Below are 24804 nucleotides of genomic sequence, written 5' to 3'. Positions count from 1 at the left end.
GGAAGACCACCGTCCTCTACATTTGGTGACCCGGACGAAGAACATCACGTCCGAAGCAATTCGGCCCTTCACCATCCCAAATTTGTGACACCATCGAGCAGCACTACCTCCGGCACACCCGTGGACGTGTGGACGTGGCCTCACAGATGGACGTGGCCTCACGCTAGGACGGTGCCGGTAGAACAGGCTGGCAGGCGCAGTCCCGCGCGCCAGCAGAGGCACGTCTTCATCGTCGTCCACGGGCCGCCACACCTTGTTTTACGCATCAGGACCATCAGTGAAAAATATTTTGAAGCAATTAATTGGTTTCGGTTTACATATTTCTTGCGCGGAGCAGCGCACCAGTACGCTCTTTGAATCAGCTATCAGACTGTCAATTTCGTGTTTATTCGCCTGGTTGACACACGATGGTGACGGAAGATAAGGAAAGGCCGCAAGAGAGGCTTCGGTATTCCTCCTTAAAGCGACTGGTGAACAGCACTGGCGGGTCTGTCCTTGTGTGTGTGTGAGATAACGTGCTCTTATCATTGACTATGACGAATGCCCCGCGAGCACTGTGAACTAGTTGGATACTGCAGCAGACAGCATGCCTCTAGCCAACTATCGTCCTGAATGGCAACGATTTGTTCAAAAGGGCAGGAAATAAACAAAAAAATTGTTTATTTTTCCTTATGTACCGCATCATTTGTACAAAAACAAGGGAAGAAAAAAATACACGCCCCCCATATTCATCAAATCATGGGAGAGAACGTTGTCATCCGGGATGATGGTTGGCTAGGATTGTGCTATGTGGTGAAGTTAATTTTCAAGAGTATAGAGAAGGAGAAGGAACACCACAGCATCTCCTGCTGGCTTGCGGCTGTTACTTATCTTTCGTCACCCCCGTGTGTCAAACAGGCGGATGAATATGAAATTGATAGCCGGATAGCTGATCCAAAGAGCGCATTGGTGCGCTGCTCCACGCAAGAAATATGTAAGCCGAAACCAATGAATTAATCGAAAAATCAACAAGTGTCGACGCGGCTTTTTTCTTGCAATATTTCCCGATACGTAAAACAGCGGTTCCGTAAGCGTGCGAAGTGAAAATTTAATAAATGAGCGTATGCAAAGGCCCGCTCACTACTCAGTTCATAGCCGATGCCCTAAGGAAATTTACCAAAAAGAAATTTCTTCGATAACGCCACCTGTTCATGAATTATCCAGCCGGGGGATTTTCGTCAAACACCCTGTATAGAGTAAAGCTCACTGTATCGGCCAGGAGAAAATCTCTTCGTCTGAAAGGGCAGAAAGGAGAAACCTCTGTGCGCGGGAGTGTCGACCGATTGGTCGATACCGAAAACTATAAAATGTCGTTACTGCCCCACTCCGCTTTGGGCTTGAGCTTGGGCATGGGCTTTCTCATTTTATGTGACATGATTTGGGTCGTTCGCAGTATCGCATATATGCGAATTTTCGCCTTCTTTTGAATACCGAAGCGAATCACATCCAATACGGGATTCTCTATTCGAATTAATTTTGGATGTTTTAACCCCACCAGGATATGAAGTGAAACCTACCATGGTCCATTCATTCCCTGGCTCATTCATTTCCATAGCAAAATTGGGGTTCACGATTTTTAGGATAGAACGGCCATTGCCCTATGGTATTGCAATATACGTACTGTCTACGCGAGGATATCCGCATGGCCGTACTCATAACGGAAATGCAGAGGCGACACTTCTCATAGCTTTATATTAGAGTCCATACTTATGGACTTCGGCTTTCCAGGTTTCGCTTAAGACTTTGGCTCAGCCATCACGCGAGGCAGCATAACACAGCCCCTACGCTGTCTAACACGGCAGGAATACTACTGGCAGGAGTCATGGATGGAACATCATATATTGCATCATATCACATCAGATTGCTTCACGGCCATGTAAACAATACTCCGCATCCAAATGATAATCACATTCTTTGCCCATGAGCTTATCAGCAGAGCTTCTCGCAATCTAACCCGGCGTAGTTCTTGTGCATATTAACTTTTGCCCACTTCACAACGCCAAAGTCACCCTTGGAATCTACGAATGCTGGAGGTGCTGAACACACGTAGTGGAAGTGGACGTCAAAGATGACGTAGCCGCCCGTGAAGCCATAGGTATTGAAAGACAGACACATCTGTCAAGAGAAAAAATATGTTGTCAGCAGGTCGTAATGCTTCCTCGTAATTTGCTTCCTCATATTTGAGGGAATGAGTGAGTTTATACGAATTACGTCTCCGAAGAATACTCTTTCAGAGTCGGAAAAATTCCGCGTCCACATTTTATATCCGGACTTTTCGCCAACCGACATCCATTCATGTTAACGAAACCCCGAGACGAGGGACAAGGGACACACACACACAACTTGTCCCTTCAAGAACCCTTCTTTCCCCTTGTCTTGCCACCACACCATCATTCATAGGCACCCACCTCCCACTTTAGTGCTTGTAATTCTAGAAGGACGAATATTCCGAATAGAAGGGAGGTATGCCCGTTATCTGAAGCAATCAGAACAGTCTTCGCCTTATAGCAGAGTTTGAAGTAACTCACTGTAACTATGTTTTTTTGGTAGCTTGTAACTTCCCTCGGTACTTTTGCGCCGTGGTAACTTTCAGAGGAACTCGTTCCTTTTTCAGGTAAGTAAGTTAAGTTATCAGTTACCTTAACTCGTTTTTCACTCACGTCCACATATTTTCTTGCTTGCTCTCCGGTTCCTTTATCGCGTTTCTTTTTTGCCATAAAACGTGATATTCAATCAATTACATTTTATTCAGGAAGTAAGAACCGCTGTCATTGAAATGAAGCTGAACCATTGTGCGCCCACCCGGGGTAAGACGCAAAGCGTTCGGGTAGACCTCTAAGAAAAACGCCATCATGACATTGGTGGACAGAATGAAATCGAAACAAATCGGAAGGCTGGCTAGGTTCCACGAACGGACACTTGTTCGCTGTGTCCCACTGAAAGAAAAGTAAGCCCGAGGGTCGCATCCCTTCAAGGGACCATGTCGTAGTTTCCTCAAGACCGTGGCTTTCGGGCGCGATCTTGTTCACCTTTAGCTTCGAGGGTCGTTGAATTCTACCGAATTTTGGCGCTGTCGAAGACTACGACGTCATTTGTTTACAAACAGGGAGAGGTCTATTGTTGGACATAAACGAAATAAACGTGTGTTGAACATAAACGTGTTGCACTCCTCCGCAGGCAACACAACGTCTGCACCTGCGCAATGTTCTTTTGTGTCCGGAGTAACTTGGAAATAACTTGGTAGTAACTCAGTAACTGCAAATTCGTTTCATGCTGAACAACTTCGTGATTAACTTAGTTTCATTTCGCACACGGAAACTTGTAACCAGTTCTTTTTGACGGGTAACTTCTCAATCTATACCTGATATATAGAGACGCAGTAGGGTATAGGGACGCTATTCGGACAAAGTCAGACAGCTATACTGTTCAAGTGCAACTTGTATGTGTTTTCCTTAAGCGGTTCCTGCATGTGCAGAGGTAGAGCACCTGCACGTTTGTGCACCTGCACTGAACCGTGCTCGTTTTCGGTTGCTTTCGCTGTTCGATCCCTTTTGCATTATGTTTGGAACGTAACATTACGAATACAGACGCATTATAACAGACGCAAAATAAAGTTGTTGGTGTATGCTGTTAGTGTCACACACCTTTTTAGGTACCAGATACATGACAATTTCAAACACTCTGAACGTAATAGCATGTATCGCTATGTTTTCGAAAATGCCGCAGTTAGTTACATGCTAATGCTATTACATGCTCATTACGTGCTAATTACATGACGTACAGAGCATATACCATAATGTTTAACTTTTCCACTTAAATTGATATATTGTCCCAAATCCACTCAGACAGAACACTTTCTCCTGTGGACGTCCGAAACAGATCCCATGGTCCATATCTGGAAATGTATATCCGTCGGATATCACTGGGAGCCTCATACATGGACGTCCCAGGATCTGTATCCACAGGATGTCCTGTCGCGGCTGTTTCATGAATTGTAGGGGTTAGCAGTGATGGCCACTAACTACTTCTACAGTAGTTTAACTATAACTACTAACTACTTCAAAATGGAGTAGTTTAACTAGTAGTTCAACTACTTTTCAGGGGAGTAGTTAAAACTACTTCTCTAATTACTGCAATGTAGTTTAACTACATCCATAACTACTTAATGTTGTTCATCAACAACAATCCCTTGTAGTGTTCTTGGACACCTAAATATGAATCACAAGCAATGATAAACTTTGGCTCAAGCCATTGCTACGATCGTCAAATACAAAGCTTGTGGCGGGATTCTTTCTGTGCCTACGCGATAAACTAAGTTGCAGAATTATTTCACAACAAATGAGGCCTCACTGGACAAGCATTATAAGTGGAGATTTAGTACACATGCACGACACAATTGCTCTGCACATCTGTTCTCATCAAACAAGTAGCTAAAAGCTAAAAGTCGGAAGCACAATATTGCCCTGAAGCTTGCGGCAAAATCGGAAGTAGTTGGCACCTTCAGTAACCTAACTACTGTAGTTAACTACTTAAAATAGTAGTTTAACTAGTAGTTGCCACTACATTTCTGCAAGTAGTTGATAACTACTTTTTAACTACAATCTGGTAGTTTAACTAGTAGTTTAACTACATGTAGTTAACTACTGGCCATCACTGGGGGTTAGATCAGTGTCGGGATGTTACACGGATCATTTATTGCGGGAGAGAGAGAAACGGGTGGCGATGTAGCACTGCGAAGATCGACTCTCAATGTACCGGCTGAATGTCTCTAACCAAAACGAGTAGGAAACACAGACGTTATCTTGAAAGCGAGTTAATACACCGAGCAATTTCTCACTTCGTTTTCGTATGCGTGCGTAATCGAATTAAGCTTAGTCACCTCACCCATCATTTTGATTCACAGGCGAGAAGGTATCTGGAATACGGGGATACGGGGAGACAAGCAGTATATAGTATCTGTTCTCTCTTTGGAAGGAAATGGCACTGCCTTTCGAAGTGAGCTTCTGGGACTGGGTGGTCCTGTCGGAGCTTTTATATATATATATTTTTTTTCTGATTAAAACGCTGCGTTCGTTCTCCGTCATGGCATGTACGAGAAACAAAGAGGAGCAACAGAAATTAAAAGGTGCGGAGGCGGGGATTAAAACAAAATGGCAGGCAGAAAAATGCTGATTTCTACGAAAACTGAGGATAAATGCCTTTCTCCTCTACGGATGTTTGCATATCCACACAACATGTGCATGTACATAAGTAGGTCCGTGCAATGTCCAGACATCCCCATGTAACATCCTGTGAGGACAAACGACGGATATATGTGGGAAGTCCGAACCGTGGCCACTCGGAGATGTGGGGAACGTCCGTCGGAAAAATGTCTGTCTCCCAGGGAGATCCGAATTTCCGTGAAATGATATCCACAGGAACACCCCGGGAGGTTTTGTTCTGTTTGGGGTATTAAATCTCAGCGTGTCACTGCCACTACGTGCGAAACTTATTCCCCGAAAAGAATACTAAGGACGTGTACGTGCGCACACAAGTTCCACTCATTCACTACGAGCAGCGTGGGACGGAGTGTATAATGAAATCCAAGACAACCAAGATGCTGTAGCGAAAAGTTCGCACCCTTCTTGTAACGTGCCACAACAGGAGAATCGTCGAGTGACATTTTCTTCGTGTACGTTGAGGCGCTACCTTTACCATACATTAAAAGCGAAAACATTACTGCCAACTGCTGAGTGGGACAACTTCACGCTCGTTCGTTGTTAGCTGATTATCAACATTATGATAAGTGGGCAGCATGATGCAACAGCACGCGCACATTTTCCTTTCTCTCGAATTTTCAGCGTACTGCTTTAATTTCGTAGGTACTCCCGGGTTATACGCTGTGCTCTTCACAGATGGGGCCTCGAGGGCGCGCGCACCGACAGCGAGCAGAGTCCTTCGTAGCCACCTGTCGGAAGGCCTGTCTGCGTGACCCATAGGCTCACCTCTTTCATCGATCCACTCATTTATTTCATTAAGTAGTCAAGCCTATCTCGGATAATTGCCCGAGATATACCGACACGCAAGGGCAGCGTGGCAGTCACACGAAGAGCACAGAAAATTTTCTACGCCCTTCATAGAGTGTCTGCAAATGAATACCCTTTTTCAGGCAAAAAGCTGACAAACACCGCTGTGGAGCACACCCCTGAGATGTTGCGTTTTATGAAATACGCCATTTGGCACGGCGCTTCTCTAGAATACACAATTAGAAACTATCGTTTAGAATTTGCCCCACAGAGGCTTGTGACATACACTGAATATGGGGTGCCGCACCTAACATATTTTTAAAAATATATGTATATCACTTTCTCAGAGATCAAATCAATTGAAATATAGTATATGCTGAAGGGTACTCCTTAGGAGGGCATTAGCAAACTCGAAATAAGAGCGCAGCTTCGAAGTTGTCCGAATGAGAGCACCTGGTCCCATCGGTCACCTGATACCAGAGCAGTTTAAAAAAAAAAAAAAAAAAAAAACATTTGATAGATCGTTCGCAAAAAAAAAAAAAAAATCGTGAAGAAACACGATTTCTTCTTCATTTTGTTCCTCGCGCATCTTCGGAGACGCGTCTTCCATCACCCCCAGTGTGAAAGGTGAATGAGCGCAGTGTCTCATGCGTCCAAGTTGAGCTCTAACTTGCAGAAACAAAACAAATGCACCCTATGACACCGGAACTGCCCATATGTTGGGTTGCATTTTCTGTTTTATGTTAATGTTCTTCCAGCTCGCAAGAGCCGAATGCGTGGTCTTTCCCTCTCTCATACTGGGAGTGAAGGAAAGACGCGTCTCCGAGATGCGCAATGAACAAAAAAAAACTGTTCTATCACGATTTTTGTGCGGATGATCTACCGAACGGATTTCTTTTTCTGAAAAGAATAATAATAATAATAATTAAAAGATAATTATTGCAAGTAAATTAAGACATTGCCTTAGGAGTTTACTAATGCCCTTCTAAGGAGCACCGTTCAGCATATGCTATATGGCACCTCGGAAAAAGTGATGCATATATTTTTTTTAAAGATGATGTTCGCATTTACCTAGGGCACCCTGTATAAGCGAATCACCAGAAATGTAAAAAGATACAGTGTAAGAGAGAATAAGGGAATATAAAATATACACTTTTATAGACATTTATATACACATTTATAATATAAATATAAAATATACACTTTTATATACACTTATACAGTTATATATACACGCATTGGCTGTGGTAAGATGGAGGACCTTCGCAATGGTATACATACCTTTGTCGACATAGTGCAATCCGAGTCGTACGCTACTATGATAGTGGTGTCAAACGTACCGCCCCATTCGTCGAATCGGATGGTGTCGGTTTCAAGGTACATATTACGGTTGGTCACTATATCATGATATCGTCCATTTTGGCACACCTGAAAATACGGACTCAAGGTAAAAGCCAGCATTACTACAAAACTAGTGCAACAGATCAAATGGCATACATTATCATTTAGCGTTTTTAGAACACGCATACACTACTGGAATCGCTCACGAACCAACCCAACCTTCCAACTAAATTTCTCTGCCGGATCTCTGAGAACATAGCCCATGATGATGTTCGAAACAGGATTGTGACAGTGAAAACGCCTTTCACGTCACACTTAAAAAGACAATTCCATCACGAAACGTGTGCACGAGAAAGATAGCCGTCCTCGGTAGCTGAATCGGTAACGTGTGGAAAGTCGACCGAGGACTGTAGCAATGTGGAAGAGGTAAACATTGATTTCAGCACCGTCTGTCGGAGATTTACGACGCTCGTCAAATGAACCCCAGCTGGTCGAAATCACCCGCTATCCAACACTGTGGTACGTGCAACATGTCGCCACGCTACATGCAGACAACCCTTACATAAAAAATCACTAATTTTATGGGAACAATATGGTAATGTTCGGCTCCCTCTGCAGCTGAGGACCTCAGGACGTGAAGTAGGGCACGCTAACGGGAGAGCAGCCAAGACGCTTGTCTCGTCTGCTTCCAGTTTTCTCCGCAATATAGTAATGGAGAACTCGCCTAGTCATTTCCTTGCCATTTTCTTTCTCTTTTTTGCCAGAATCCGGGCAGGCATAACACTTTTTTCACCCAGCCTCGACACAACCGGGCAGTGCGTTACGGTAACTACATAAGGTGTAGTCACATTCGCACCGAGAGTGTGGCGAGAGCCCGCATTGGCCAACACGAAGTTCACGTGTGTCATTCGGAGTGTGTTATTCGCTGTCTGTTTCCCAAACTGCTTTTTTCCGGCAGACGTTGGGTGCTTCTCGTTTCCCCATAGAACAATGCTGCATCTAGTATTCCTCATTTTCAACGAGGACACCTGTCACTAAAAGCCTGACTGGTGACGCTATCCTTTTGGCCACTGGGGAATGTGTCTCCTTTCCCTTAGAAGGCGATGTAGGGCGTAGACTGACTGGGATAACGATTAAGGGGCAAAAGACCAAGCGACACGGAACAAAAACGACACAACCGAAGTGAGGATTCTGTATTCTGTGTATCGTTCTTGCCACCTTTTCTCGAGGTCCTTTTTCCTTACCCCTATAACGTTCACTGTCCAAACCATGACAGTCAATCTCGGCTTACCAATTCTTTTGGATTCGCCTGGGTGACACTCCGGCATGGATCAGTGAGTGGTGTATAAGGATCCGTGTAGGCAGTTATAAGGGCCGCAGCGCTAAAAGAGAGCAATTCCGCTGTTTTCAAAGGCAGCCGTTGGAACCCAGTCACATGCCTGAATGACAACGACTCAACCTGCAAGAACAGTAATGGTAGCTTCAACATCAACACTTATATGCATGGGGTGAGCACACATCTTGCTTAGCTAAGAGCGTATGAACACCTCATTCAGCAAAACTCGTGGCATTTGCCCTTCTTTTGCCTTGGAACGCGCCTCGATCTTTGCCGAAAGACCAAATAGCATGGCTGGTTGGCTTGTTTGGTTGAGGCCGTGGGAATGAATCCTCTGGCGGATGTGCTCTCTCCGGCTTTCCTGCAGACCTTCCAGACGCATGTCGGCACAGTTACCTGTGAAGTTGGCCCACGACGCGTACTAACCTGCTCGTCACAACCAGTGATTTCCCCAGAAATTCACTGCTGAGGGGGTGCCGAGCTTTCAAGGGGGGTATACTTGGTGAAGGTTCCACTTACGAAATTTTTCTTAGACACGGAAATAATCGTGGCACAAAGGTGACATATCTGCGGAGCTTTCCCGTTTTATTTGTACATGTTAATACGTTACAACACAGTGCAGAAGATGCATAATCGCACGACCGACAAAGAAAAAAGACTTTCACCTTGGCTCACGAAACTCAATGAATACCTAGCAACGAACGGTGAAGACCTCGCTTCATTGAGTTGGGCGCAAATGATTCCTTGTGATCCACATTCAGTTTGCATGCCCGAACGCTTTTTCCCCCTTATGCGCGTACTATATGAATGGAACAGTGATTTTCAGATGAATTTGGACAAATGCATGGTAGGATCATCTGCATCACTGTGGTCCTACAGACCAAGTTTGATAGTACAGGATGTAATTCGCTGCGCCGGACTTACTACTAGAATGTGTTGGTGGCCGAGTTGGGTGGTGTGACCTGAGGAATTTCAGGGGGGGGGGGGTCCAAAAATGCAGGGAGGGTGTATACCCCCCCCCCCTTGAGGGGGGTGTAGGGAAATCTCTGGCTCACAACTGTTCTGTCCAGCTGTGCACGGCTCACTCATAGAAACAGTTGTTTGCGGCAATAACAGCGTCTCCGTCAGTTGACTGGGGAATCGTTCCAGTTCCCTGTGCATGTTTCCCACGCGCATTTATCTATCAAGTAGACGACGCAATTGCTATAAATGTTCTTCCGTATAAGGTCGGTCAGACTGCCAGCGTTCTGGTCTGGGTCTGCGACTGTATATTTTACTGTAGCCCGGTTTCACCAGCACAGATTAACATTTCAACCGAGATCAGCAGTCCCTGAACTTGATTGTAACCCTCAACTTCACTTCATCAAGAGTAGTCACTAAAACACTCAGCACATATCTGACTAATGTTGCTAAAAGTAATTAAAGTGTTAATTTTAGTTTTTAGCTACCCTTGACCTTAGTTCGAAGCTAAGCAGCGTTGGTGAAACCGCGCCAATGTCATATTGCGAGTGGCACTATTTCCATCGTGTAATAGTACCCACGCGACGGATTGTCCCGTTTCCAAACAGTAGACAACTTTGCTTACGAATGATGACTGCATAGACGGCATGCCAGGTCCCTGCCAGGGTGACGGTCCTGTAGCCCTGCATACGTTTGGGTCCGTTATATTACGATTGAGAGTCGTTCGGTACACCAATGCGTCTGGCTTAATTACTCTGTAAACAGAAAATTCTATCATGAGAAGCAGCCAGAAGCCCATACCGCAGATTCTCTAGCTGGTAGACATCGGCGCAAGACTTACGAGACATTCATTTCGGCGCACTAGGGAGCCTATTCCATTGAATAGCGGCAACCGAACAGTAATGTTTGTCCACACCGTCCACACACGCACAGTACGAACCTGGACGCACGTGATGACCACGACAATGCAATGCATACGTTAGGATACATAGTAAAAATTATCAGTAGCTGGAAATTGGGGCGAAGTCGCAGCTGTTAGTGTGTGGTGGTGGAGATGGTACCAGATACTAGGAAACCGCAGGGTGAGCACGCCATTTCAGATTGGTTTTGCCACGCTATCCATCATTGTCTGGCGTCTGATGACACGCAGACGATGCGGTTTATTGTCTGGGAAGAATGAATTTACTTTCCCGTATTCAGCAGTCCCACTGAGTCACTGGTTTAGTGACGTCTGAGAACTTCGTCCGCAAACCACCAATCACCACCCTGCTGTTCTAAGCCGACTGCCGTGAGGCCCTTGGCGGCCTCCATAGAGTGTGTGCACAGTGCATAGGCCTAACCTACGCTTCGCCGGAAATTTTTTGGCGAATTACAGGTAAGTTTAGACTTACCTGTAGACTAGAAGCGTTCGTAAGGCGGATGTTGTTGCACTCCAATGAATACCTGCCCTCAATGTCATTTTTTTTCGCCGTTCACACGGCGTAAACCCGGCAGTCTAGTAATGGTCGAACTCGCATGTATTCGCATAGGACTGATTTAAACTAGGGGGGGGGGGGGGTAGTTTAAAGCCGGTCTAGCACGGAGCAGCTGTAACTGAGCACAAAGTCGCTTTCCGATCCAAAGCTGACAGGAGGTCGCGCACAAACAGCTGTTACCTCCAGCAACAAAGGCGGTGCTGATTATGCGCACTATACATATTGTCACAAGCTGATTGAAGGGAGGGAGAAAGTAGCCCACAATTCGCTGAATTTTGCACGCAGCATCTGCACACTGCTAACCACAGGGGTGCCAGAAGTCCCAGATCTTGTAACCACCCCCAAGCGGTCACTCCTTGCAAAACCGCCATCTTGTCCAGGCCTGACGTCACTAGCAGACGATACGGCGCGCACGGAAGGCGACGAAAACAAATTGGCGTGATTTCTATGCTGTGTGGCAATCGGTGGCAACTTGCCAAACGCAACTATGTGGTGTTAGTCTGGTGTCGTTGTGCGGCTTTTAGGTATTTAAAGTTGTGAATAACACTTTACAATAATAAATATGGGACGTTGTTGCTACATGGGCTGTCAGCACCGGTCCGGCGAGGCAACAAAAGCCTCGGGCGTAACATTTCACTGGTAAGTATATGCGTTTTGTCGCACATCGTACGACAGTTGACTTTACTTCTATTTATTGATTACAGTTTCCCACGAGATCCTACGCTTCGAGAAGCTTGGGTTGAGGCCATTGGGAGAACTGGATGGACACCCAGCAAACACAGTGTAGTGTGCTCCAAGCACTTTCAGAACCGTGACAGGGACAGGACATCGTTAGCACGGATTCGATTAAGACCTGGTGCGGTGCCCATCGCTCATCCTTCTGTGTCTGCTCCTGAGCTGCAGGTGCGTTTGAGTGCTCTCGTTCCCGTACTCCAAAGTGCGTATAATATTGTTTGAACGGTACAAGAAATTGTGACAACCTGTTATGAATCAGTGAGCGTTATTGTCGACAAAAATAAAGAAAGGAAAGAAAAAAACTTGAATAGCAAATTCTGTAATCAGAGAACATACTTTTTGTTTTGGTCATGCGCAGTAACCTTATTGAAATTTTCAATTAAGTAACATGACGAGAAAGTGCAGCACATGAGATATGGACTTGTGATCTACATTTTTCTGCCAATCCCTAGCAATATTTCATTACCTATGGCACACATATAATGTCGGTTATGTTCCAGGTAGCACAGCTTTCAACAGCACCTGAGGCAGCATGTGAAGCAGAGCATGAAGTGAGTGTCACTTTCATGTTCACACTCTCAGGGCATGATACGCAGTGTTCACAGCATTTCCTTGCACAGTGTTTGTGCTTCATACGTTTAGGTTTATATTCTGTATTTTTCTGCTATGTCGTGGCAATTGCTGTATGGCATACTGGTTGTTTCCTAGATGGAACTAGTCACAGCTCCTGGTGGAGCACAGGAGCAACTCCCAGCTCCAGCCAGAACACAGGAGGAACTTGCTCTAGAGGAAACCTGTGAGGGAGAACATGAAGTGAGTGGCCCTTTCGTGTACACACTCAGGGTGCTGTGAGCTACAGGACTTGAAGTCCTCAAACATGTATATGATTTTTTATTTGGACAATTATTGCTACATCATGCAACATTTCCCCTGTGAATTCGACACAGGATGCAGAGCCTTTCTACCACTCCCTCGTGCTGTTCTCTTTCGCTCCATCTATCCATCTCAGTACACCACACATAGCCACAGTTGCTTTGCAGTACTAACACAGAGTCTAAAAAACTTATCCACCATTGCTATCCATTGTCTACTATTGCTACAATCAGTATGCATAATGTATCTTACTGTGTGAAGGAGTGTAGTCTCTACACATCAACTTGTATGCCATTGTATGCTATGCAAGCGTGTGAGCTATCTGCGCAGCCCCTTAGGTCGCCCCTTTCTCCTCGTGCCGGTGGAGCCATCCTATTTCCCCACCCTTTTCGAAAATAAGAGGGCCATCAATTACACTGTGTACCAGGTGGCTTCGTCTTTCACCATATAGTGTCATAATTTTACTACATGTCCACATGTGGTCCTCTATTGTTGCCTTCGGAGAGGATACTCACTTTGTCATGTCGTCTTCCAAACATTTCCCCTCTCGTGTGCAGAGACCTACTTGCATAGCGTATTGCTAATTTATTTGTGCATCTTATTACCTGAGAGTTTAGACAGTTTAGTTTACTCTGTTGTGAGTTCCACAAGTCAGCTCACATTGAAATTTCTATCCTGACAGCAAGACTTATTGTCCAGCTCCTGTGCAGAGATGAGTGATGTAAGTATAGTACATTTTGCTTTATGATGCTAAATCATGCTGCACTAAAATGTGTGGTTCCTGTTAAACAACTGATATCGAGATAACTGAGTGACTCAACATGTCAACCAGCAAACACAAAGTGAGACGACTCGATGTTGTTTCTTATATTGTGCTGAAACAAAGCACGTCACTGTGCACGTTCTGCTTGGTTATCAGTACTTTTCATCTGATGGGGTCACAACAGGGCACAGATAAATTATGAAAAAATGGCTAGGAAGCACGCGAGCTGGTGAAGATGATGCATAATGTAAAAAACCCGAGACTAGGGAACACGAAGGGTGTTGTGTCTGTCCCTTCGTGTTCCTTAGTCTCGGGGTTTTTACATTATACAGATAAATTGCTGCCTTTTCAGCTATGCAAAATATTAGTCATATGCACAGAGCACCATAATTTCTAACATCGGCATCTAACGGCATCTAATTGGTCTGAACAATCGTTTTTTTTTTTATGCTTTCTTAAAACCATCAAACCTGTATTATATGTGATTTACTTTGGCTGCAGGAAAGCACGGGCTTTGACTGTAACCCGTTGCACAACCCATTTACAGAGCTCGAAGATGAGGACGTATTAGTAAGTACTTGCTTTCTCTGGTTCTCCATATGCTTGCACAGAGTTAACTGTGCTACAGTACTGCATTCATCAAATTTTGCAGGGATATGTCCGAGCTGGACATGCATCACCTCAAGCTTCTTGTTCAAGCTTGAATACCTCACTGGTGAGAATGTCAACTGTCAGAATTCCTGCTCAATGCAATCCTGTTTTGAATGTTTTGGACCGGCCTGTTGATTTGTGTTTGGAAATTTACATATTGGTACACATGACCCAAGGTTATTTTTATACCTGGGTCAAATCAGTAAGCTGGGCCGAAACATAATTATGTCCACAAGGCTATCAAGTGTCCGAAACATGTTAATGTGAAAGATAAATGAAGAAGGGGTATAAATAGGGAGTGACTTTTTCGGGTTAAAACCGATTCCGCCCGGTTATTCCCCCCGAACTGATGCACGACCAATTCGGGTTAAACCCGATTTCTTTCTGATCTCCAGTCACTATGGAATCCTCAAGTGACGTTTCCACTGAAGACAAACAAAGGTCGCCACGTGTAACACATTCCTATGCCTTCGAGGGATTACCACTGGAAGGTCACGATCCCGCAAAAAAACACAAAAAGAGAGATTAGGAAAGGACTCAATAGACAAGAGGAGAAACAAAAACACCCGATAACACCCGGCACAATTATATATATTTATACATATAATTATATATATGTATAACAAAGGCACAAATATCGCCTGATTTTTACCCCCCGAATCTGAGAAAGGCATTGAACCCGAAAAAGTCACTCCCTAAGTATAAAACTGGCACAAAAAACAGCGCAGAGACAGGACGTGAGTAGACAAATGAAGCTCTGACTAACAACTGGGTTTATTGGGAAGGAATGAAAACAATTTTGTGGTTGACATACTGGGGTCTCGTGGGAAAGGAGGGTAATGGAAGGCACACTGTTACCACCTCTATTATGAATTTGAATCATCCGTCTCATTTGACTAGTCATGTCCGGTCTCTGCAGTGTATTTTGTGTCCAGTATGTACCAACTCGCCCACACTGTTGCTATGAAGGGGTTATAAGTATGGAAACACAGTAGTGATGCTTTGTGAATGCTAACGTTTTTATGCTTTGCCTTCTTTATTGGTGTACACCTGCTTTTACAATTCTACAGTACATTTAGCTATAGCTGAGGGTGATCTCCATCTTTTCCTTTCCTTTGTGTATACAGGAAACCAGTGCCATCACCTATGCTCCCTATGCTGCTGCCACATCTAGCAGAAGGATTTCACTGGTGAGGACTACCAAAAGCAAAACAGTTGAAAGGATGCTATACATTTAAGTGCAGTCAAGGTATATACATGCATTTTATTTTTCTATCGGACACATAGGATACTGCGAGCACCTCCACTCCTGTGACCCCTACCAGAGGGATTATATTGGTAAGAACTATCAGGAGGGCTACTGTTTCATCTCAGACCACAGAGGGAATGTGCGGCATGCTTATATCAACAGTAACATAGAATCTCTTTGTGCCACTACAGTTGGGGATACATTCAAACCATATAGTTCTTCTTGTCATTGGAGGATATACCAATCTGTCTTGAGACATGGCCACTACCTCGAAATTAATAACTAAGTGCAGTTAAATACAACATATTGCACACAATAAAAGAGAAAGGGAGAGCAAGATGTACCCTGAACACTAAAGGGTTTATTGTGCCCTTTACGTTTTAGAAGAAAAATCTTTCATCACGAGGGTATGATGGCGGCTGACATTTTGTACAGGCTGCATCTACGTAGCCTACTTGGAGCGTACTACGCGCTATAAACCAGCCTCTTTCTATTCCATCAAATGTGTTTGCACAATGTGTTTGCCTCTCTTCTAATTCCTAACATGACATCTTGATGGCATGTATTGATTTAGATCTGTGATTTGACTGATTTTTACTAACAGCATGAGAAAAATGAATTGCATTTATGATGTACACTCAATGATGAAATAAAATACTTACATTGATTTATTCTTTGTTGATTTGCATGTCTGTGTCATTTATTCTAGGAAGTAGGATTGGGAGGCATAGAGGAAGAGCACTCCAGCTTGTCCATCTGCGTAGCCCTCGCAAGCTGTTAGTGCATCTCGTTTGCTTCTAATCATGTGCATGGTACAAATCAATCATGAATCATGCCTGTTCCTATAAACTGAAAGTCAGGTGGAAACACACGCAGCTGACCCTTCACACAAAGGCAGGGGGGGATGTGAACTGCAACAACGTAGCGGTAAAGAAAGCTGAGACATTTCTCTGAAGGTCCTTTGATTAAACTTACAATGAGGTACCTAATATTGATTGGCATAATTATGTACCGTGTAACCTGCCTTTTTGCACGATAATTTCACTGTAGAAAATATAAAATTATAAGTTAAATGATACATACTTATTTTTTATTGCGAGAAGCTGGTAAATTTCAATGTGTGTGTGTTATGAATTTACGTCTAACAAGACGACTGCATGCTCACTGTCCAGGACAGCCATGCTACTGAGGACACACCTGTTAAGGCGTTTTTGAAAAAGGAGGTGAAACGAGTGGCATCGCTGCACACTGCCAGCAAAAAGAGGATAAAGGCTCTCCAGCAGGCACAGCGACGCATAAAGCAAAAAGTGGCACACCTTGAAGATGTAATAAAAGACTTGAGGTCCAAGAACATACTACTGCAAGAAAATGCAGACTGCTTAGAAAACATAGCAGGAGCCCACAAAGACATCCTCAAACGACAAACAGCAAAACAGAAGGAAAACCCGTGCCACGTCAGTACAGCCCAGAGTTACGTGCCTTTGCCTTAACACTCCACTTTTATTCCCCTCGTGCTTATAAATATGTGCGTAGCACTTTCGACACCTGCCTGCCATATCCACGGACAATAAAGAAGTGGTATCAATCAATCGACGGCGAACCTGGATTCTCAAAAGAAGCCCTCACAGCACTCCGAATGAAGACAGCTTATGAAAACAGCAAAGGCAGAGTTACAGTGTGCAGCCTCATGGTTGATGAAATGGCAATAAGGAAACATGTCGAGTGGGATGGAAGGAGGACATACGGCTATGTCAGCCTCGGGCCTGACTCCACCGATGATACAGCAATAGCCAAAGAAGCATTTGTTGTGATGATTGTTTCCATCACGGAAAAGTGGAAGCTGCCAATCGGCTATTTCTTAGTTGATGGCTATCTGGTGAGCAGAAGACACACCTTGTGCGCGAGGCATTATCACTTTTACATGAAGCAGGTGCAACCATCGTGTCAATCACTTGTGATGGGGCATCGTCAAACGTTGCCATGCTTCGCAACTTGGGTTGCTCGTTTGACTACGAAAAGGGCCTCAAGACAAGCTTTCCCCCACCCTGAGGACTGGTGAGCCAATAAGTGCATTTTTGGACGCATGTCATATGCTAAAACTAATCCGCAATGCCCTGTCCCACAAGGAAACCTTTGTAGATAATGAAGGAGACACTATCTCATGGGCATATATAGAGAAGCTGCATTTGCTGCAAGCGAGGGAAGGCCTGCATGCAGGAAATAGGCTGCGGGTGGCACACATCAACTGGCAGCGGCAGCCTATGAAGGGTAACCTGGCCGCCCAAGTAATGAGCACATCTGTAGCTGATGCACTAGCTGAATGCCGCAGTCTCCTCCTTCCAGAGTTCAGTGACTCGGAAGCCACTGAGAAGTTCCTTAGGATGGTAAATGACATTTTTGATGTGCAAAACTCCCGCAGCATGATACAGAAGAATTGGAAGAAGCCCCTATGTCCAGAAAACATAGAAAATGTTCGTGACCTCTTCAACTGCGCGGCAGCGTACATCACGTCACTTAGAACAAGCATATCCGGCCCTGCTCTCCTAAAATGCAACAGGAAAACTGGATTCTTGGGATTCCTTGTTTGTTGCCAGAGCTCCTTGGAAGTTTATGAGCACCTGATTTCCAAGGGTGCCATAACGTACCTACCCACACATAGGATCAGCCAAGATCACTTGGAACTCTTCTTTGGCACACTTCGAGCTCAGGGGGGATGGAATAACAACCCAACAGCACGACAATTGGCAGCTGGATTCAAGAAACTGCTCATCCAAAATGAAGTACAAGAAACAGGAATGGGAAATTGCCTTCCACTAGAAAACATTGCAATTCTTCATGCCAGCAGCTATACATCTCGATCAGAAGACATCATTAATGTAACATCGATTAGAAGAAACATGACAACAGAGGACCACGTCGTGCCGGCTGACCTGCGGGACCATGACTACTTCCCAGATTCACGTGAACCCTCAGTTTTTGGAGAGAGGGTGGTAGTGTACATCGCAGGGTATATTGCACGTTACCTACAAGGGTACCTGAAATGTGAGACATGTGTCCCAACGCTAACCATGTCAGATCCAAGGCCATATCACTCTTTGATACTACGAAGACTGCAAGGTGAAGCTGTCTTTCCGTCACAAGACGTTATTGCCGTTTGTCGAAAATCAGAAAGAGTTCTCCGTGGGGCGCTAAATGAGAAGGGACAGCCGTCGAGCATAGTGTTGCGTGAACTGCTTCCTCGTGTGCTTGAACCCCTTTTTGAAAGTCAAGTGTTTCAATCACTCCGGCAACAACATATGCTTGATCAGGGTCCACTGGAAAATCATTACTATCACATCGTGAAGAGTATAGCACAAAAATACCTCGAGGTACGATTACATCATGCAAGCAGGCAAGCCACTGCTGACTTGCATAGACAGCGCTGCAGGCAGCTTTTCACAAAGTTAACACAGTTTAAGGGGGAGTAATTGAAGTGTTTTGTTTGTTGCAAGAAGCATTGCATTGAGCAGGTACTCAGTATCACGGTTAAGACCAGAGTTCGAGGTAACTCGTTACAAGTAACTCGTTACCGTAACAAAGTTCCTTTTTTTTTGGCAACTTGTAACTTAACTCGGTACTTTTGTGCCGTGGTAACTTTCAGAGGAACTCGTTTCTTTTTTAGGTAACTTTGCCAGAGTAACTTAAGTTAAGTACCAAGTTACTTTTAATTCACTTTTCACTCACGTCCACATATTTTCTTGCTTTCCCTCCGGTTCATTTATGCCATTTTTTACCATTTCGTGATGCTCAATCAATGACAGTATTCTATTCAGGGAGTAAGAACTGCTGCCATTGAAATGAAGCTGGCCCGTTGTGTGCCCACAGGGAGCAAGATGCAAAGCGTTCGAATGGACCCCTACCAGAGAAACGTCATCATAATGTTGGTAGACAGAGACAAATCGGAAGGGGAGGGCTGGGTTCCACGAATGGGAACTTGTTTGCTGCCTCCTACTGGAAGAAAAATAGGACAGAAGGTCGCATCCCTTTCTGGGACCATCATAATATCATCAAGACGGAGGCTTTCGGGGTTGACCTTGTTCACCTCTAGCTTCGAGTGTAGTTCAACTTTACCAAATTTGTAGCGGTGTCGAACACTATGACGTCATTTGTTTACAAAAAGGGAGAGGTCTATTGTTGGACATAAATGAAAACGACCTAGTCGTATTGTACTTCTCCGCAGGTAACTCAAGGTCTAGCTCAACTGCTCACACGCGCTGCTAATTACCTAACACTATTACCAAATACTATTTACCTATTTTTTGTTCGAAGTAAGGTAAGTGTAAGTAACTCAGTAACTGCAAGTTACATTTCAGGCTGAAGAACATAATTATTAACTGTTATATTTTTCACGGGGTAACTGAATTTGTAACGAGTTATTTATGACGGGCACTTTCTCGATCTATGGTTAAGACCACTTCACAGGTTACTACTGTAACACACTCTGTTCTACTACAGTAATGTATATATATATAGAGCATCCTTTCATTGTTTTATAGTTTGTAAATATTTCACCCACTTGCCCTTGGGTCATGTTGCCTTGTATATAGTGATACAATACAAACTTCACATAGTGTATGTCAAGAGCAAACGTTGGCTCATGTAAATAGTTTGTTGCTGCTTTTTGTTCTGGGTCTCCCCAGCACTGTTCCTTTAACCTGCGTCAGTAAACACTTCATTTAGTAACTACTGGACTACCAACTTGTCTCTCAAACTTCCTAACCAAGGTTTCAGGAACACCATGTCATGGTAAAACCCGGTAAAGCGATAAACTACTGCGGCTGCCCAACTGACTGAGGTAGGGGACGTTTTTTTTTTCTTTTTGTGGACACTTCACATTCAGTTTAGGTAAAACACAAAGATGACATACATTCACAACAAGGTTTATTTATCAACGGGCAGCCGGTACCGCGGAAATATTGCGAAGGAATTAGCCGCTGTACGCAACACTTCACCGTGTACTATGAGGCCACATCCATGAGGATCATGTTTAACTGTTGCTGCATTCGATCAAACTTGTCAGTACGATCAAAACATGCTTTTGAATCCAATCACAGAAGCAAAAGTGACATTGTTTACAAACGTGTTCACCGGCGATCATGTGCGCCGCCATTTTACTGATCATGTGAGTGATGACGTTTGCGTAAACGTCAGGCCTGAACCGTCCCACAGTTCTTTGCGCAGGGTTGCACGCTCTTTTCAATGGGAAGGAATACGACCAGGGCACCCTGTGCTGCTAACAGTGGCATCGACATCATGACTACATGGGCTACTATGACACCCTACTGTTGAGTTTATATGCCCCTGTGGAGGCTTTAATTTGTCCATACAAATCTGTTGACACAAAACACTGCTCGCAATATTTGCTTGTATGCCTCTGCGGGATATTTCTACATGTGCTTTTATCGAATAACCAAGTCCTAAAGACATGCTTGCTTTTTTTAATCAAAATTTTTCCCAGTCGACATGCACAGCAGCACAATGGATTGATGCCGACATGCATAACCCTACAACACCTTATTACATTGATTAAATACAACACCTAGTGCCTCTCTTATGCATCATTAACAATAGTGTTTGCTGTGCTGCCGTTGCTGGTTCTGGTTGATACATTTAACGATTTGTTGCACATGTAGTGATCGTCGGTACTTGTGAAAGATCTTTGTGTTCCTCGTATACTGTTAAGTGCGTCCTGTTTAAAAATGAATCAGTCGTGTAAACGGAGGTCACAAGAGCGAGGAGAAGGGGGTGGTCGCATGGAGCAGTTATACCTCCATGTACTTTACAGCTATACAAAGGAGGATGTACATGTTGCCCAGGATGTGAAGGCATAAATATCGAACACGTTGCTCGCCTTTGAAATGTTAAGAGTGACGTCCCAGAATAAGTAGTGCATTAACAAGGTACAATATTTCAGGTCTCACTCTGGAAAAGGCACCACATGCAGGAAGCTCTACATCCCTTTGAAAGCTTTGTTTGCTTGCCCAGAAAGATGCAAGCTCCCTAGGAAAGCACTATTGCGTTCTGTGTCATTATGAAAGCACTGTGTTTTCGAAATCGCTATGAGCTTGTTTCTCGGCGCAATTTACTGCTGGTGACATCGGGTTATGCTTATCGGCATCAAACCATGGTGCTGCTGTCATGTCGACTGGATAAATTTTGATAAAAAAAAAGCAAGCAGTTTTTAGGACATCAGACTTGGTTAATCGATAGAAGTACATGTAGAAGTATCCCGCAGAGGCATACAAGCAAATATTGCGAGCAGTGTTTTGTGTCAACAGATTTGTATGGATAAATTAGAACCTCCACAGGGCATATAAACTCAACAGTAGAGCGTCAAGCAGCCCATGTAGTCATGATGTCGATACCACGTTAGCAGTCTGCAGATGCTGCGTGCAAAATTGAGCATATTGTGAGCTACTTTCTCCTCCCCTCAATCAGCTCGTGACAATGTGTATTGTGCGCGTGCGTTTCAGCTTCAGGGGTCGGATTCACAAACGCGATCGTAAGTTACTGCTAAGATGCGCTAAGACGCCGTAGCCTGCGACGCGCGTACGACGGCGTCTAAGCGCGATTCATAAAACTATCGTAGGTTGCGTTCGTTTATTCGACTCGAACAACTCGAGAGCCGAGAGAGTAGACTCTTGGTGGGCGAAAATGCCACGGCGCGCTCTCATGACGTCGCCCACGTGACACTAACTCCCGTTCTAAAATTCGAGGACTGAACACTGGAGGTGCTCACAAGAGTCGACTCGCAGCGACTCTCCTTTCGAGGCGGGTCGCTAGATCGATGACGTACGATGGCTCTCATACGTCACGACTCCGACTCGCGGGTCGCGCGAGTTTAATAAACGAACACACCCGTAGTGGAGAGGGTACCCCCTTTAACGAGGAATAGGAAGTTGCTCGCTTCCTGTCACGTCCCCTCGGAGAGAAACAGCCAAAGGGTGCGAGACTATGTTTTCGCTATGGTGACTATGACGAAAATTTGTAATCGCACCAATAAGAGTCGTGCCCTTCGAAGAAGACGAAGTTGTTCGTCCCCAAATGTTTTGCTGCACACGTGCTCTCGATCTTTCGGTAGCCATAATGGATGCCATGCAATCACAGGCGAAACGCGTTCGATGACACAGCAAATATATTCCCAGTATGTCCGTCTCGGGAGGGGTGCGTGAGGTGTTTGTAAGCGGTGTGGCACACAGTTTTGCAGCTTTTAAAGCTTCTTTTGCCTTTCTTGCAGACAAATTTGGAGGGGTGTTGGGGTGTCTTAGCGGGGGTATAGGGGATGCTTGAAAAATCCCTGCGACCCGATTTTACGGAGCACAAAGTTGAAGCATTTGTTGAAGGTTACCAAGCAAAAAGTGCATCAATGTCACTTCGAGGATGGTCTCGAAGGTTCTGTTGCAAAGTGCAAAGCGTTGCGCGTATTACGGAGTCTTTGTTTGCCGTCTCCAAATCCACCGCTGCCAAATACGCCGCCATCTTTCTTCGTAAGACTGCTCGGGAGCTCTCGCAGGATTCCGCCGTAAGCTGCGAAGATTTTGCGACGCGCGCTTTTCGTGAATCTACACTTCGTCGTAACTTTCCCGTACGAACGGAGATACGACAGATTCCGTCGCACGAGCTCTTTGTGAATCCGACCCCAGAGCCGGAGAGACTACGTGATTAGTCCCGGCGTCATTAAAACAGCGGTTTAAGTGGCTTGGTGAATACGGGCAACTGAGTTTTACCCGCGGCTCTTCGGGCAACGACCAGGTAGAAAAAGTATATTTATGTGAGTGTTGGTACGTATGACTTGAACGCGGTTTCGTTGAACCATCAAGTGTGTGCAAGTGTAATCACGCAACATTTCCATCCTTTCGAAGCCTGCCGCTAAGAATATCGTATAAGCAGCACCCTGGACCCTCACGTCGGACACATATAGTCTACTCACTGTACAAGTTGATTGAAGTTAGCCATGAGGGTGCTTGGTTGTTGGCTTCCACGGAGTATGGCCACACCTAGAAGCACGTAGCCAAAGTTCCTCCTTGGCGTTGGTTCTGCTCTCATATGGATATTTAGAAGTCTGTCCGTTTCCTGAAAGAAGTCAGTCAACACCTAGTAACTACAACGTGTCATTGTTGGTATTGGGCAATTTCGACAAACGCACGCGCAGGGCACTCAACTCAGTTGGCGTTTGAAATGAGCGAGTGTATACGAATGGTTAGGTTTGTGTAATGCTGGCTTCTTCGCACGCTGCGCTTAAAATTCCATCCTGTGGCAAAACACCAATGTATCAGCTTCAGAGATCCGCGACAAAGGAATCAAGTAACGGATTGTCGACTATCACGCGGAGGATACTATAACGCACCTTTTGACGCCCCGTAATATTCCCAATAGGACATTAAAGGGCCCACATGCTGACAACAGTTCACGGACTATGTTTATTACATAGGAAGGGAGTTGCCTCAGGACAGAAGCCGCCGATATTTCGAACAGAGACTGTTGTTCTTTTGGGCACCGTCCTCATCATTGGCATGGTATTCAAAAGGGTTAGGTATGACGTGTTTAAAGGTTCATGCGAATTGTGGGTCAACAGCCCGGAGGGAAGAAAGGGTCCGTACGGGCTTCTACAGCGGGAGTGAATGGCTGCTTTGTTAGAGTGTGGAGGGGATTATGTGAACGTAGTGATCTAGGCTACAGACCGGTTACAGAAAAATGGAAGGTTCACGAACACGTGGACGAAACGGGACAACAGGCAAGTGTTCCATGTTCCAGGCAATGTTCCATGTGATGTGCTACGTTTCAATGATAACTTTCCTGCGCGAATCAACTGCCGCGATGAAACCGTTTTCACGGTGATGGACACAATAAGGGCACGCCGGGAAAAGACATAGGTACTACAAGCAGGATCGAGGATTTTTCTGAGCGCGGGGAGTGGGTCCTGTCGTGCATAGCATGCTGCTGCACAGTCAAGGTTAATCGAAACTATGTAACGACAGAAAGAGGGATGTCGGGACGTTCGGATCCCCCCCATATCCTAATCCGTCCTTGACTCCAAGGTGACACTCTAATCTAAAGAAGATAACTACCACGGCAGCCTTATTCCCCTTGTGCAGGGCCGGCGTCAGCTCTCCTATTTGACAGCACAATTTTTCGAACGAAACGGGTAAGACAAATCTCCTGGCTTACTGTTAGAAATGCTTGGACATGACTGACATGAGTTGAAACACTTGGACGGACTTCCATGTCCAGGACAGCGAAGTCTCTGATCTTTGGCCAGTACGCTGCGATGGAATTTCAAGTTTGCCCTGATTAGCGTTGGCTTTTCTGAAACACCAACACGTCCACTAATGCACCAG

The 24804-nt window shown here is 44.9% G+C and overlaps 1 protein-coding gene across 2 annotated transcripts; it reads right to left on the bottom strand.

Annotated features, from left to right (window-relative positions):
- Window positions 1-1859: 1859 nt before the first annotated feature.
- LOC135373641 (uncharacterized) lies at window positions 1860-24737 on the bottom strand. 2 transcript variants are annotated; one of them, XM_064606739.1, is made up of 6 exons: window positions 24635-24737; window positions 23397-23539; window positions 10307-10436; window positions 8677-8844; window positions 7326-7472; window positions 1860-2154 (listed from the first exon to the last, which is right to left on the bottom strand). In XM_064606739.1, exons 1-6 carry the CDS (start codon window positions 24689-24691, stop codon window positions 1969-1971), a joined length of 831 nt encoding a protein of 276 aa, XP_064462809.1. In that variant the 5' UTR covers window positions 24692-24737; the 3' UTR covers window positions 1860-1968. The 2 variants fall into 2 exon arrangements, with proteins under 2 accessions (XP_064462809.1, XP_064462810.1); XM_064606740.1 differs by lacking the exon at window positions 7326-7472.
- Window positions 24738-24804: the final 67 nt, after the last annotated feature.

The sequence above is a fragment of the Ornithodoros turicata genome, unplaced genomic scaffold, assembly GCF_037126465.1.
Source record: "Ornithodoros turicata isolate Travis unplaced genomic scaffold, ASM3712646v1 Chromosome28, whole genome shotgun sequence".
Classification (NCBI taxonomy): domain Eukaryota; kingdom Metazoa; phylum Arthropoda; class Arachnida; order Ixodida; family Argasidae; genus Ornithodoros; species Ornithodoros turicata.
Note: the sequence above shows the minus strand (reverse complement) of the source record. Positions and strands in the feature narration are given on the sequence as shown.